This window comes from Raphanus sativus, unplaced genomic scaffold (genome assembly GCF_000801105.2).
Source record: "Raphanus sativus cultivar WK10039 unplaced genomic scaffold, ASM80110v3 Scaffold2250, whole genome shotgun sequence".
Lineage (NCBI taxonomy): Eukaryota > Viridiplantae > Streptophyta > Magnoliopsida > Brassicales > Brassicaceae > Raphanus > Raphanus sativus.
The window spans coordinates 1-16,597 of NW_026617559.1; the positions used below are offsets into that span (position 1 = coordinate 1).

At 34.3% G+C, this 16,597-nt stretch overlaps 3 protein-coding genes, 1 long non-coding RNA gene and 1 pseudogene across 4 annotated transcripts; 4 read left to right on the forward strand and 1 right to left on the reverse strand.

Moving 5' to 3' along the window:
• Positions 1-544: 544 nt before the first annotated feature.
• On the reverse strand, positions 545-1,341 carry LOC130505410 (probable histone H2A.7). The gene is made up of 2 exons (XM_057000007.1): positions 1,051-1,341; positions 545-971 (listed from the first exon to the last, which is right to left on the reverse strand). The coding sequence occupies exons 1-2, from the start codon at positions 1,258-1,260 to the stop codon at positions 735-737; spliced, it is 447 nt and encodes a 148-aa protein (XP_056855987.1). The 5' UTR covers positions 1,261-1,341; the 3' UTR covers positions 545-734.
• Positions 1,342-2,033: 692 nt separating this feature from the next.
• LOC130505406 (actin-depolymerizing factor 3-like) lies at positions 2,034-3,606 on the forward strand. The gene is made up of 3 exons (XM_057000005.1): positions 2,034-2,156; positions 2,816-3,081; positions 3,160-3,606. The coding sequence occupies exons 1-3, from the start codon at positions 2,154-2,156 to the stop codon at positions 3,308-3,310; spliced, it is 420 nt and encodes a 139-aa protein (XP_056855985.1). The 5' UTR covers positions 2,034-2,153; the 3' UTR covers positions 3,311-3,606.
• Positions 3,607-4,531: 925 nt separating this feature from the next.
• LOC130505407 (actin-depolymerizing factor 4) lies at positions 4,532-5,929 on the forward strand. The gene is made up of 3 exons (XM_057000006.1): positions 4,532-4,690; positions 5,192-5,457; positions 5,565-5,929. The coding sequence occupies exons 1-3, from the start codon at positions 4,688-4,690 to the stop codon at positions 5,713-5,715; spliced, it is 420 nt and encodes a 139-aa protein (XP_056855986.1). The 5' UTR covers positions 4,532-4,687; the 3' UTR covers positions 5,716-5,929.
• Positions 5,930-10,537: 4,608 nt separating this feature from the next.
• LOC130505409 (uncharacterized) lies at positions 10,538-12,653 on the forward strand (annotated as a pseudogene).
• A 2,467-nt stretch (positions 12,654-15,120) lies between these two features.
• On the forward strand, positions 15,121-15,747 carry LOC130505408 (uncharacterized). Its single transcript, XR_008941654.1, has 2 exons — positions 15,121-15,355; positions 15,438-15,747. It is a non-coding gene; the product is annotated as an uncharacterized LOC130505408 (long non-coding RNA).
• The last annotated feature ends 850 nt before the right edge of the window (positions 15,748-16,597 follow it).

The window sequence follows — 16,597 nt, forward strand, 5'->3', positions numbered from 1 at the left end:
AAAAAAAACTCAGAAATTGCATTGGTTAATCAATGGAGGAATTCAAAAGAAGAGTAATAGACTTCATGATGATCATACCATGTAAAACTTCGCCGTACTTTTGAAACTCATTCTTCAAGACAGGTTCATTAGTGTCGTAGCTAAGCCCTGCAGTGGTGTCTACACATTCAGTGTTTCTTTCTATCAAGCATTTAATCGAACAGTTAGAGTGCACTTTACATAACGAGCAGAGAAATATAATACATCTTCGGTTTCTACAGCATACAGATTATCCGAACAAAACAGATGATAGTCTCGTAAAACATTAGAAGGCGAAATTGTAAACTAATCAAAGATTGAAAGAGATTTAAGTGGAGGATATATACCTCCAACGAATAATTTTGAACAAGAACCTCGTTTTGCAAGAAGTCGTAACGGAGAAACAAAACACATACGACGTGGGTACTGAGACAGGAACATTTTGTTATGTTTTCGAGTGATTGAAAGAAGACCGAATGTGCTAATTGCTTAAATGATAGGTTTAGTGATGAGTTAACAAGAAGACTTGACGCAAATTGCAAATATTTTTATAAGTCGTTACTTAGAGAAAGTTGGATCTGAAGAGAAAACAGATCCAAATTACATAATTTTTTTTTTTAAACTAGATTTTTCTACATATACATTCACCAATTCTAAACACGAAAGCACCCAACACATAACCAAACTGGTGAACGAAACCCAAAGTCGAGAAACAATTAAGCTTTCTTCGGAGATTTGGCTGGCGACTTGGACGCAACTTCCTCAGTCGATTTAGCAGACTTCTTAGGCAAAAGAACAGAGTTGATGTTCGGCAACACACCACCGTGAGCGATCGTGACTCCACTCAGAAGCTTCCCCAACTCTTCGTCGTTCCTGATCGCCAAAAGAAGATGCCTCGGAATGATCCTCGACTTCTTGTTGTCCCTCGCAGCGTTACCAGCGAGCTCCAGAACCTGAACCAACAAAATTTCAAAAATCAGAAAAAATGATTTTCACTGTGAGAAGTCAGATCTGGGTGTATTAGAGGCTTACTTCGGCGGCGAGGTACTCGAGAACGGCGGCCATGTAAACCGGAGCTCCACCACCGAGTCTCTGAGCGTACCGTCCCTTCTTCAGGAAACGAGTGATTCTCCCGACGGGGAATTGGAGACCGGCTTTGATCGATTTCGAGACAGATTTGGTCTTCGGGCCGCCGGCTTTTCTTCCTCCGAAGGCTTTCTTCACTTTTCCGGTAGTCTCCATTGCACGGGATGAAGGTTGTTTGCACAAGATTCCTAACTGGTGGTTATAAGTGGGAAAGGAGGATTGGAGATTTGTATTCTGACATCAAGCGGTCTTCCGTGTTTTTATAGGTGAGAGTGGAAAGTAAATATGTTTTTTGCGTCCGTTGGATTTATTCTTATCTACGGTTGAGAATCATTTAACTGCGATCCGCGTCTCTTCGTATTAGCCAATGAAAAACGAGTATGTGTGTTTTCGAGATGCCGCCAGCTTTTTTTTTTTAAGTTTTAAAAGAAAGGGCTCATTGCACTTTTTTTTTTGTCACAAGTCGGTAGTCATCAAATCATCATTCTTCACTGTGACACATCAGACTTGAAAATGTAAACACTGGTCTTCTTCTATTTCTTTTTTTTTTTTCCATTCCATTTATCCTCGAACGATTTACGAGCAAAGCATTTTTGTAGTATTAACAAATTCAACTATTGAAGTTGAATTTGAGAAATCAATTACAATACAATGAACCAAATGGCTTTGAAAATGTAAATGCATTTTAGTTTTTGATATATTTCTTTCTATTTATTCTCAAACTAAGACATTTTACATTTATGTTCAAGAAATTTACAGTTTACTATTAATTTATACTTTTTGCAATGTATAAATTTATTTTTTAAAATACTTTTTCTCTAAAACATTAATATTTTTCTGGAGGAAGTACTTCATTAGATAAAAGATCTCTTTCTTGTCAAAATTTATTATATAAAATCTAGAATTATTAGATAATAAAAAAAAAACCAACATATATTCGGCTAATAGGCTTCCTTCCGCATAAAGCTGAGGAAAAGGAAGAGGAAAAGAAAAGACCCACACACCGTCGTAGACTACTCCATCGTCTCTGAAACTAATCTGATTCAGCCATGGTGAGAGCTCGTTTTGTTGGTTTTGATATTTTATATAGCTTTTCCTCTGATTGGGAGTTCGCTTCTCGATTTAGGTTTTGATTCTTCAGATTTCGCTTGTATAGCACAAAAGTTTTGATTAGATCTGGAGATGGACTTGTTCGTTGGTTTTAGATCTCTGATACTGTGTTTATAATTTGTATGGTCATGGGAGGGACTGATTAGTGATTAAACCAGTGTGCTTGTAGTGATTAAACCAATTTTGATCTAGAAAAATCAGGAGAAATCTGCTTTTTCCACGTGGAATTTCATCTGAAGTTAGGTTTACAGTGATGATGATGATCTATCGATTTTGTTATTGAATTTTTTCTTTCTTTCTCGCATCTATGTCAGTGTTGATTGTTCATTTCAGATGTGTTTTGATTCTGATGTTATAACCCATAGTCGCACACAAGCAAGCAAGATTGATCTTTCAAATATTGTTGTGGAAGTAACACCAACCAAGAACTGCTCGTGGTTCACTTACATGTTACTAGAGATGATTAGTCTCTGCATTCGAGTTAAAGGTTTCAGAACATTAATGCAGATTCATGAAAATGGGTGTGTGAAGCCTTACTAAACGTGGGTGTTTGAAGTGAGTCTTCTCATCTTAGTGTGTTCTTTGTTTACGTTGGTAACAGGCTAATGCAGCGTCTGGAATGGCAGTCCACGATGACTGCAAGCTCAAGTTTCTCGAACTCAAGGCCAAGAGGACTTACCGTTTCATCGTGTACAAGATCGAGGAGCAGCAGAAGCAAGTGGTTGTAGAGAAACTCGGCGAACCTGGTCAATCACATGATGACTTTGCAGCAAGTCTTCCAGCCGATGAATGCCGATACGCCATCTTCGATTTTGATTTCGTCACTGCTGAGAATTGCCAGAAGAGCAAGATTTTCTTCATCGCATGGTAAGCTAGCTTTCTTATCTCGTTTCACCTTTCTTTTGAAGCTACTTAAAAAATTGTTCTTGTTGTTTTTGAGCCAAGGTCTCCGGACACAGCAAGAGTGAGAAGCAAAATGATCTATGCGAGCTCTAAGGACAGGTTCAAGAGAGAGCTAGATGGGATTCAAGTAGAGCTTCAAGCAACCGATCCGACTGAGATGGATCTCGACATTTTCAAAAGCCGAGCCAATTGAGGAACGGTTGTGTATCAAAACTTTGTTTCTTCTATTACCAGAGTGATATGCTTTATCCTAAAGTTTGCTGTGACGGCACCAACCAAAACAGCTTCATTTTATCTGTCTTCTTTGTCTTGAGTGTCTTTTTTTTTTTTTGGTTCTTACAGTGTCTTGCTTAGAACTTAAGAGAATTGGCTTGTGCTCTTTTACAGTTGTGTAAGATTACCCTACTGGAACATTGTGCCTCATCTAACGCGAGACGCCTAGTGATCCATGGATTTAAATAAATGATATTATAACTTAAGGTTGCTTAAGTAGACAGATCCACGAGATGTCTGATATTATAACTTAAGGTTGCTCAAGTAGACAGATCCACGAGATGCCTGTATGTTCTTTAGATCTATAGATTGTCTCCTGTATCAACAGATTAGATCTCTAGATCAGTAGATTGTATAGATTTGATAAATTTTCATTTCGCACATGACTCTTGGCATAAGCGACACTTGTATTGTTTATGTAAAAACTTACATGGTAAACGTGGTAATTGGTAAAATCATCAATACAGCCATTCCAGGTTCGGATGATAGTCCTGTCCGAGTAACGAAAGGTCTCGTTCAGTCGAGTCTGGTCCAGCAAGTTTTTAAAACACCTGACCTCAAAAACATTAGTCATATAGTTGAGAGTTTTTATTATCTGGAAGCAGATCCAACCATTGGTAGTTGTCCATTGCTCTTTCTTACGCAATCTTTCAACAGTAGAATCATGAAGACTTTGATAGAACTCACTGGATTGAGTAAGGTATAAACTGTCCGAATATGTAAGAAAGATCAAGTGTTCTACTCAGTGACCTCACAATTATTGGGATAACCCAGCAAAGGTTAGACGTCTACTTAAGGCCATGTGACAACTCACTCAGTGCACGCACCGACTATTATTTTGGTACCAAGTAACGTGCGTTCAAAAGACACATGGTGAGGGTAGTCTTTATCTATTAAGTTGGTCGGGTCTTGAAGACTGGTCTGAAAAACACATGTAAACAAGTCAAGCGTTTGACTTGACGATATACACAGTTTGTTTAAATCAAACTTCCCACTCGACGCATGCTTCAAATGCTTGAACCAAATCTGGCCAACTTGTTTATAATAATAATAAACTTCATCCAATGTTTTCATAATGAGAAAAAAAAAACTAAGTAGAACATGTTGACTAAAATAAATTCATAAATGGAAGAAAATACTTAAAATAATTTCTCTCTATATATATAAAGGAGAGTCTCTAGCTTACAAACAACGCAGGAGAAAGGAAAAGAGAAGAAAAAAAACAAACATCTGTCTTCTTCTCTCCGTCACCTTTCCACCCGAAATTGTCTCTTGACAGCGTTTTGATCCAGCAACCATGGTGAGACTAAGAAATTTCTTTCTTTCTTTATTTATATATACTGTTAGTTTTTTTGCAGTTCTTCAATTTAAAGCTGGCTTTTCGAATTTTTGATTTTCAATAACCAATTTGGCTCACTAGATCTGGAAGATCGGATTTATATTTATTCGATTATAGATCTTTTAGATTTTGTTGGTCGGAGGTGCTAGTTAGAAATCGAAATCATGAAGAATCTTAGCACTTTTACGTTTGTTAGTTTCAATCGAGTTCATAGTCACTTCACTGCTACGAATTATCGAACGTGTCTACTGTAACATATTCGATTACTTGATCCATCATGCTGCAGTTTGAAAGTCTAGATCGTTACTATAAAGATGCATTAACTAGTATTTTTTTTTTCTTTCTTTCTCAAAAGATGTTGATCCTTTGGTTTCAGGATTGTGTGGATAACTGTCTTGCTGTGAGAGATTTAATGAAATGTTTTTTTTTGGGTTTGGTTGTTGTGTTTGATTAATATTTTAGGCTAACGCGGCTTCGGGGATGGCAGTCCATGATGACTGCAAGCTCAGGTTTCTTGAACTCAAGGCCAAAAGGACACACCGTTTCATTGTCTACAAGATCGAGGAGAAGCAGAAGCAAGTGGTTGTTGAGAAAGTTGGTGAGCCTATTCTGTCCTACGAGGATTTCGCTGCTAGCCTCCCTGCTGAAGAATGCCGTTACGCCATTTATGATTTCGACTTTGTCACTGTCGAGAACTGCCAGAAGAGCAAGATTTTCTTCATTGCTTGGTAAACAAAACAAAACAAAAAAAGACTAATAATATCTCATTTCTCTGTTCTTACCTTGTGTGATGTGATGATCAATGCTGGTGTGGTCTCTTGTTTTGTGCCAAAAGGTGTCCGGATGTAGCAAAGGTGAGAAGCAAGATGATCTACGCGAGCTCCAAGGACAGGTTCAAGCGTGAGCTTGATGGGATTCAAGTGGAGCTTCAGGCAACTGATCCAACTGAGATGGATCTCGATGTTTTCAAAAGCCGCGTCAACTAAAAGAATTAAACTTCTTTGGCTCATATTCTATCTACTATTCCTAAATTGTGTTTTCTTTTCTCTTATACAGTTTCTTCTTGCAACTGTGATAAAAAAAACCAACTCCCCGTCACTCTATCCATCTGGTCTCTCTTTTGTCTTATATTGAGAATTGTCCCAAGGGTTTGCATCCTTTTGTGTAAACTGTGATGATTCCTTTAAGCGTTTTGTTATCTTTGTTACAGTGTTGATGAACAAATGCAAACTTCATACAAATCTCTACAAAAATTATTTTGTTTCAACTTGTACATAAGTGGTCAGGATTTCGAACTAGGAATGTAGTTAAAACCTAAGGTTTTGGAGTTAGGTTTCAAGCCTTGTCTCAACATCTCACTCCTCAATTCATTCACCTTCTCCATCTCTCCCAACGTAACATTCGGGGTATGCGAGTGTTATACGCTACAAATCAACACACATAGATAACTAATTTTAGATTTTTTTTTTATATTTTCCATCAAAGATCATTTAAGGATATAGAAACATACAAATTAATCTAATACCAAACCAAATCAAGTACGGATTATATAAAATGGATGTAAATATTGTGAACTTGGAAAATATTTCATGATAGGGGTTATAAAAGTAGTCTGAATGTTCGTGAATATGCGATTGCATATAATGATATACTCTTCTTTTTCTTTTTTGAGAAATGATATAATGATATACTTCCTCTGTTTTATAATGTACTAGTGGTTTTCCGGTGCTACGCGCCGGGTCTGTATATTTTATTCTTACATGAATTTATAATTTATTATATGATCTTAGTAAAGAAAATATGTTAAAAATATGAAAATGAAAATATGTTAAAAGAAAATGATATTTTTTCTAATATTTTTGATAGTGGTTAACGAACGTAGTATATTACTTTGTTTGAAATTGTTTAGTTCAAAGAGAAGTAACATAAGTGGCTGTTACTAATTGATTTAATAAAAATAGAATAAAAAGCTGATAGTCGTAACAAAGTTAATTTAGTTAGAAATAAAGCAAAGTTGACATTTTATTTAGAGAACATACTTATATTATTAATTATTAGAATACTTATGACCTATTAAACGTGTACTAATATATGTAGTTCAAAGAATAGAAAGATAGAATAAGTTTATATTTTATAAATTTTATAAAAAAAATAAGGGTGGAGTATCAATTTTTGGTAAACTAATTGATGAGTATTAATATATACTTTTCAGATTACCACGTTTATTTTTTAAATATGGAGGTGCGAGTTGTATGTGTTAGTTTAGTTTGAAGGTCTCTAAAATATGTATTTAAAATAAGAAACATAAATTTATTTTCTATATTAATTTTGTTATAATGGAAGATTATGTCCGTCTGTTAACGAAATTCTTGTTTGTCTACCCTTATTTGCAAATATCAACGAATCTTGATAAATTTAAATATATTTTTTTAGCTAAAAAATATAAATGTTTGGTAAACTCCTCTATTTAATGGACAAATTCTGTTTTAACGGGAGTGGAATATTTCACCAAATCTTCTTACCTTTCCATCAAGCAACAACATATCAACCCCAACAGCTTGCCTCTTTCTTAACATTTCAGGCTTGCCAAAATTGTTATATCCTAGTCTTCACAACATCTCTATACCGACTTGTCTTTAACTCTGAATAATGAAACTGGGACTTCGACATGATCTGAAATGGAAAAAGTAAAGGAATTTTCACCCGAGCTCTCACACCGTCTATACATAGGCAATGAAGCTAAGGAAACATGAATTAAATAAATATTCAATATGAGAGAGTGGGATGAGTGGGATTTCTGGATTCATGAACGGTTACGTCGATTGTGTTAAAGAAAAAGAATCGTAGATGTCCTATTCTCCATCGTCAACATCAAATTCTAAGAAACCCTGTGAAGCAATGTTTTGAAATTTGATTCAGATACTAAACCAGATTTACCGGGTCGTTGGGTCAAATGATCAACCGCTGATTAATATGAATTAAATTTATTATATAATAATATATTAGCAATGAAAATAAATATATAAAAACTAAAGTTAATATTTTAAAATGTTTTTTAAACATCAAAATAATATTTTTATAAAATACAATTCCATCAAATGTTTTTTCTTTGGTTCTTAAATTTTGGATTTTTTACAAAACCTAAATCCGATTAATATGAATTAAATTTTGCTGACAAAAAAAAATCTGATTTACATTGGGTCACCAAATCTACCGGTTCAACCGCGGATCCGGATCGGATTCAAAACACTGTTATAAACTCGTGGACATTTATGAAAAAAAGTTTAAAAATTCAATGTCTTTCACAATTAACACCAATTAAAACCCATTAAATATAAATTGAGAAAATATTTTAATGGTTAAAAGAGAATGTCACATGGCATTTTTCTCCCCAAGGAGATAAAAAGTCTACTTTATATATTGCTGACAAAAAAAAAATCTGATTTACATTGGGTCACCAAATCTACCGGTTCAACCGCGGATTCGGATCGAATTCAAAACACTGTTATAAACTTGTGGACATTTATGAAAAAAAGTTTAAAAATTCAATGCCTTTCACAATTAACACCAATTAAAACCCATTAAATATAAATTGAGAAACTATTTTAATGGTTAAAAGAGAATGCCACATGAGATAAAAAAGTCTACTTTATATATAAAGATGATTCTTTGGATTAAGACACCGGATTTTAAAAATACTTTTCTTAAATTTAATTTTTCCTAAAAGAATATTTGTAATGAATAGATTAAAAATTATTCAACTAACTATAATAACTCTAAATTCTGATTAACTAAATAATTTTCAATAAACATAAAATCAACAAAGAAATGTCAAAATATCTTCCGTTTTGAAACAACAAAAAAGTCTTTGCAATTTATATATTATGAAACGAAGAAAGTATATTTCATTATGTTGTTGACAATTTAAACCAATATAAGATGAATAAATTAATAAAAACTATTTGTTGCAAATCGATATATGTCAGCCATTGAAAAATTGCATGGTAAACTAAAAAAAAAGAGAGAACCGAGTCCGAAAGAAAAGCATTTCTTTTGTTATCACTACAAGAAAACATGCCTATAACAAGGAAAGATTACAAGGAATTATATTCCTCGTAAATTTACGAGTAAATTACTACGACTTTACGACGAAACTGAGTTTCGTTGTAAAGTCCTAGTAAATTTACAAAGAAAAAAGTTCATCGTAATTTACATGTAAATTTACATCGATTTTATGAGGAAAGAGAAAATTCGTTGTAAAGTCCTTGTAATTTTACAAGGCTTTTACGATATGAAACATGTTAACATTATTTTTTTTGGTGAAAACATGTTTCAAGTGTGTTTTACCAACCTGATTTCGCTGTAAGGATTCTCAAGCCGATCAAGTTAACTTCATTCCATTCCCTCGGTTTGGAGATTCTAGAATAATTTGATTAATTGCTATCAAAGTTACACCTCGTGGAAGAATAAATGTTGGAATCACATTTGCAAGAAGAAGCTTGTATCATTGAAGTCGAAGTATTTGAACAACAAACAGATGACATCCTTCTTATTGATCCGGATAACCGTCAATATGAAAATGTTTTCGACGATATGATAAATATAGAAGGTGAAGACGAGTTCAATGCAAACAATGATGATCAATATTTTGTTGATATTGATAAAATCTCAAATGATTTAGAATGATGTAATATATGTTTTAAATATATAAATCATTTTAAGACTTAATTCATATGTATGTTGTTTGGTTAAAATAACTATTCATTGGATTTTAAGGATTAAATTGGAGTTTAGGATTTTAGAGAAAATGGGATAAAGAAGAGGATGTGGTAAAAAGGATATAATGTTATAGGTTATAGACTTTGGAGTTTAGGGATTTGATTTTCAGGGATTCAGATATAGTTCTAGTAAATTCAATGGAGAACAAGGGACTGGTAGATTCCTCGTAATACGTGTGTCCTTGTAAATTTGTTGTAATACATTCCCTGTAAATTCGTTGTAAAAGTTTCCTTGTAAATTCGTTGCAATACTTCCTTGTAAATTCGTTGTAACTAAAAACGCAGACATGGTAAATTCGTTGTAATTCTTTCCTTGTAAATTCGTTGTAATTCTTTCCTTGTAAATTCGTTGTAATAATTTCTTTAAAGTAATTTAATTTCCAGTATTTCATTTTATAATTTAAATTTTGAATATCTCATAACATTATAATAATATCTAAATGAGATGTAAATTCTTTGTAATGGTTACAAGAAGTTTACAAAGAAATACTTGTAAAATCCTCATAAGTTTTACAAGGAATTTACAAGAAAATACTTGTAAATTCCTTGTAAAGATTACAAGGACTTAACATGGAAGAACTTGTAAATTCGTTGTAAAATGTACAAGCACTTAAAGACGATTTTACAAGGAAACTATACTAGTCTTTTACGACGAAAGCTAACTACGAAATTACGACAAAATCCTCTCTTTTGCCTTTACGACGAATTTATTTCGTCGTAAATGTTACAAGGAAGTTACAACGAATCTTCCATTACGACGAACGTTTTACAACGAAACGCTATTCCTTGTTAATTCGTTGTAAACTTCCTATTACAACGAATTAACAAGGAATATGATCCTTGTAATTGATATGTTTTCTTGTAGTGTATGGATGGAAGAAAGCTTTTCTTCCTTTTTATGTTTGTGAAACAAAGCATATTATTCAGATTTCTTCGGGAATAATCTGAACGTCCACAAATGACACAAAGAATGTTTTTTTAATCAAAACATGATTTGTTATTAAAATGCATACATAATAGCCTCTTTAGGTTCCAATTGTGTATCCCATCAAAAAAGCATCATAAATTAACTCTCATAAATCGCTTGACAGATGGATACAATGACATTAACGTCAGTGTATAAACCATCCGTTCATCTGCATCCTCTTTTCCCTTCATCTATGTTCGTTAACACAAATTGTGGATGCTGCAATGTAAAAGAAACCATCTACGGAGGGTACTATTGCAATGATCCTACCTGTTACGATTGGTTCTTCCACAAGAAGTGCGTCGAAGCCCCATTGGAAATCAACCACCCTTGTCACCCTGGACATCTTCTCCTGCTCACGGGGGGATTTGGACCATTTGATGGATGTGATTTGTGTGGAAACAGGGCAACGCATCCATATTATAGTTGTTCCACATGTGAATTCAAAGTGGATTTGAATTGTGGGATGAAACCATCACCATATGTTATTGAACACCCTTTATGCCATGACCATCCACTTGCTTTCTTGAAGAGACGAATATTGGAATCACCTTGTGAAGTATGCAAAGAGGAGATTTGGGGACCATCATATTTATGTCAGCAATGCAATCTATACTTCCACGTAGATTGTGTCCACCTCTCAGAAGAGGTAAATCATCATTGTCACTCTAATCACCCTATCAAACTCACTGCGTCTAGAAAACTTTTGGATGATTCCCAAAAGATTTGTTTTTCATGTAAAAAACAACTAGAAAAGGTCCTTTATCATTGTTTCATTTGCAACTTCAGCATGTGTGTTGTTTGTGCTAAAAATCCACCACCCCTTGTAATCGAACATACAAGGACTCACCTACATCCACTTACTCTCTTTTCAAAAATAATGAAATTTACTTGTGATGTTTGTGGGGAGAACGACGTATGCGGGCCTTACGTATGTATTCAGTGTGCTTTTCTTGTCCATGGAAAATGTATCGACTTACCCCGAGTCATCAACATCAATCGCCATGATCATCGCATTTCTTTCACTCATCATCTCGGTGCTGGATACTCTAAATGTGGAATTTGCCGCAAAAGTTTAAGTCAGTACCATGGAGCTTATTCTTGCTCTCTTTGTCCAAACTATGTAGTTCATTGTAGATGTGCGGTACATAGTGACATATGGGATAATAGAGAATTGGAATGTATCCCAAATTATGACACCGACAAATTTATTGCACCATTCAAGGTGGTGGGTGATGATTTGATAGATCATTTTAGTCATGAGAAACATCCTTTAAAGATGTACAAGAACAATATCATCTATGATAAATGGCTACAATGTGAAGCATGTATTCATCCACCTGGATTTGAGTTCATTTATGGTTGTGAGCAATGTGGTTTTTTTCTTCATGAAAAGTGTGCTAATCTTCCTATGAAGAAAAGACTTGTCTCTTCCCCCACACCATATTCGTTGGAAGTTGTTGAAAGAATTGTAAACAGCTGCATCCAGTGTGGAGTATTATTTGATGGTTTCAAGTACACAACGGGTAAGCGGCGTATAACAGATGTTGTGGTTCTCTCAGTGAACCGTTTGTCCATGATGGCCATTTACATCCCCTATATTTTGGTGAGAGATGGGGTTCTAGATGCCATGCATGTAAAGACATTATAAAGGGATATACCCTGCGTTGTGATTCCTGTGACTTCCTTTTATGTTTTTATTGTGCTTGTTTGCCTTTAAAGATATTGCATATGAATGATGATCACCCAGTCACTTTACATTGCGGTGTAAAGGAGGAGAGCATAAAAAGTTGGTGCGACATTTGTGAGAGGAAGTTAGATCAAAGCAAATGGTTCTATACACGTTCTGATTGCAAAATCACATTTCATACACGGTGCGTACTAGGAGATTTCTCACGTCTCAAGCCAGGAAAACTAATTATTTATAGAAAAATATTAGAGGTGGTTCGTAATAATAAGAGCACTCGGCCGTTATGCAGCCAGTGTGGCTCTCGGTGCAAGTTCTTAGTCGTCCTAAAGGCTTGTGATGGTGATAATGGATACATTTGCTCCCGGTCATGTTTATCCAGCTATGTGGGGTCTTTTTCAAATCTTACGATGAGTGCTATTTCAAAACGCTTTCCAGAATTTATTTCCAAGCACCGAAGTGCAAAAGAGACTCGTTATGTTTTCTAGTGTAAGATGCATCTTATTATACTCATATATATACAAGGTCTTACGAAAGTGGACAATAAAATCTACTGTTATATGATAGCATATGATTGATAAAGTTCCAATCAAAGCAAATACATGAATATAGTACTGTTTGTTTATTCAGGCAAATTCAATCTGCGCTTTATTGCTTTGGTAAAAGAATTTAAAAAAAACTAATTTCTCCATTCTTACCAGCTATGCATATCTATATTCTTACCTAGTGACGATGATCAATAGTGTGGTCTTTTGTTTCTGCCAAAGGTCAGAGATCCAAGGAGCGTGAACTTGATAGAGATGGATCTTGATGTCTTGAAAAGCCCGGTCAACTAAAACAAACTCTCTCTCTCTCTCTCTCATTGAATAAGCTTCTTTGGCTCTTCTTAAATGGTGTTTTATTTCCTCTATACAGTTTCTTTGTGACTGTGATAAGTAAACCTAACACCCCCTTCACTCTATCCATCTGGTCTCTCTTATGTGTCTTTGGTACCATACAGTGTTTCATCTTATATTGACAAATTGTCCCAAGGGTTTGTGCTGTGCTTGCAACCTCTGTGTAAAGATGGTTCCTTTAGGCGTTTGTTCTCCTGTTTTGCTCTTTGCATGCATCAGTCATACTTGTATAGATTTAGATTACATCATCAGGCTTGAGTCCTCTATCATGCATCTCCTTTACAAGTCCAAGAAACATCTTTCGATCTTTGTGCTTTAAACCTCCATCTATAGAAACACCATAGCACACAAGGTCTAAATCCACCCCGCTTTGTACCATCTCCTGACAAACGCTTAACTCTGTGTGATTTGCCGCATTTGATCCTCCCTTCATGGTTGAATTTTGTCTAGGATGATCTCTTTTCATGAGTGGAGAAAATCGATTTATTCGCCATTGTGTACGTGTGGGCCGGTGTGTTTAACCTGTTGAGGTTAGGTTTGTGTTTTGATACCTTAAAAGATGTTTCTGTCAAAGTTGTCGGGGTCTCCTTTATCACAAACCTCCATGCCCACTTCCATAACATAATTAATGTCTGTTAAACTCAAGAGCTGCGAAAGGGAAGCCATTTTTAATGAAATGCTTAAGTATATATATACTTTGTATGGTGTCCTCTCATCTAGACACCATCTCACTACAAAAAAAGTCTACATTGATAGCAGATTATTATAGCACGTTTTACTGAACTGCTATCGTAGATAAGTTAAATATTTTTATATTTTATAATAGCGTTAGATAAACGCAATGGTAGAGCGAAACCTAAAATAACACTTAACTAATGTTATTTTGAAAATTAAATGAGCGGGAATTTAAAGTCACCGATTCCACCAATATTTACCGGGAAATGAGATTCAAGCGCCAAAGATAATATTGAAACGACTTTAGTAATGCTATAAAAAACATGTAATAGCATTTTTATAATGCTAAGAAAAGCTATTCGAACTCCTAACCCTAAACATGTTTTAAACCCTAAGCATAGTTTTAAACCCTTAACTCTTAAGACAACCCTTATAAATCTAATATTTTCATATTATAACTTCAAATATTAAAATTAAACTCATAATTTAATATTTCTAATTTTAAAACTATAATCTCCTAAACACATATCTTTAATCCTTAATCAAATTCTATATCCTAACTCCTAACTTCAAACATAAACTATACTTTCAATACTCTAAATATAAACCTATAATCTAGATTGTTAAATATTTGACTATAAATATTGTATCTAGTCTTCAAATCTATTATTTTCCAATTTTAATCCAAAATACTAAATTTTAATCCTAAATCTCATTTCCAATATCCAAACCTTAAATCACAAAACTAAACTTTACTCTTAATCATAATGTTTTTTATAAACCATAAAATTTAAATTTAAAAAATTTCAACTTTTGAATCAAACAAACAAATTTATAAATGAATTATATATCAGATTTCTGTGTAAGCATATAAATTTTTAAAATGATCACCAAAATCATAATTTTGATATTAATCTAATATATATTCGAACTTAATTATACATCAATTCCTAAATAAATAACAATTTACTATGTTCAAAAATAAACTTTAGATTTAAATTATAACCTACAAAATATAAATTCTGAAATAAGACATAATTTTTTTTTTGTCAACTGGTCACTTTTGGACCTTTAATCCTCAAACTGAGGTAAGTGGGGTTCGAATCCCCGACGTCAGGGCCCGAAGGCAGAGTTCAGCAGCCACTTGGCTACGAACAACCCGACCTGAAATAAGACATAACTAAGAAAAATTATTTGCAAAACAAATTATCAAAATATTAAAGGATAAAACAAAAACAAAAATAGAAAAAGAAAAAACAAAATTTTCTGACCAATCAGATTGAGATACACGGATCACACTTCTGAACCATTAGATTAAATTAGATCTAAGGGTTGAGATTTATTCCTTTTAATTTTTATTTTTTCTCCCCCTATCTCTCTTTTCTCCACGACAGATCTGAAACTTCATTCTCATCTCTCATATCTCTCATCACTCCCATCTCTCTCCAAGCTTACTGTTTCTCTCATCACTCCTATCTCTTTGCACGCCTCTCTCATCTCTCCCATATTTCTCCCATCGCATCTTCTCTTCGTCTCCCATCACTCCCATCGCATCGCACCCCCACAACCACCACCGCGGTCGCCCTCCCACCACCGCCACGTTCGCCCTCCCACCACCGCCACGTTCGCCTTCTCTCCCTCTCTCCCTTTTCGTATCTGTTTTCCTCTTATGAATCTGAATTTATTTTGTTTTTGGTAAAGATAGGTGAGGAGTCAAGGATCTTGGTGGCTGCAGTAGGCAAGGTTCATGGCGGCTTGAGGACGGCGGCCAGGAGGAGGCAAACTCATGACTGTTGGAAGAGGGGCAAGGGCTGCAAGGCCGTAGAGGAGGCGGCGGCTGCAGTCTTAGTTTTTTAGGTTTAGTTTTTTTTTTCTTTTTAAATTTGGTTTAGTGTAAACCGGGTTGGGGAAATTGTAGTGGTCTAAATTTATTTTTAATTTCTGGTTTAGTAATGTAAACCCAAGTTAATTTGTAACCCAATTTTAATTTATAAATAAAATTTATTTCATTTTCAGTATAAATTAATTTTTGATTTAATTTTCAATTATTTTATTATAATTATAATTATTTTTTGATTTATTATAGAAAGATCTATCATAGCACAAATATATGAATCGTAATCAATTTGTAACAAAAAAATAATGTTATATTAAAGTTAATAACAACATTAAACTATCGCTATCGTATGAAACATTAAATAGCGTCATTGAAAAGTGCTATCGTAGAAGAGGTACCTATGATGGCTGCCGATGACATAGCAGATCGTAAAACGCTATGAAAATCCTACGATAGCGTTTATCGTGAGCTAACAATGTTGATATTTCTTGTAGTGTCTCCATACCAAGCTTAGCTACTGGGGTGTGTCCACGCCAGCGAACGATTAGGCAAACTATGTTGTGTGCAACAATTTTTTTATTCAAGAGTCGTTTTCTCCTACTTACAAACGTTTTCTGTGCTTGTCCATTTTATTCTCTTCAAAGTAATACCCTCAAGTAAATTGTTCATAGGGTAAACTCAAAAAGAACCGAATCTGAAAGAAAAGCAATGGTTTTGTTTTTGTTGGAAGAAAGCATTTCTTTTGTGGGCTTATTGCAAAAGTGACTCAAAACTTGAATTCAAACAGAAAACTAACCTTTTCTTTTGATTCATTTTTTTTTGAGTTTTTAACCCCACATCTGCATTTTATCTACGAAAATGCCATTAACCCTTTTTTTTTTTTTTTCGAAAATGGCTTCTTTACTGTCTCAACCTCATTTTCTTCAAGTATTTACAATATTGCCACTGCCATGAATAGTGGGAACAACCTTGTACGAACTGTTTGGAGCTTTTAATGCCCTTTAATGCACGTAAATCTCTTTACACTC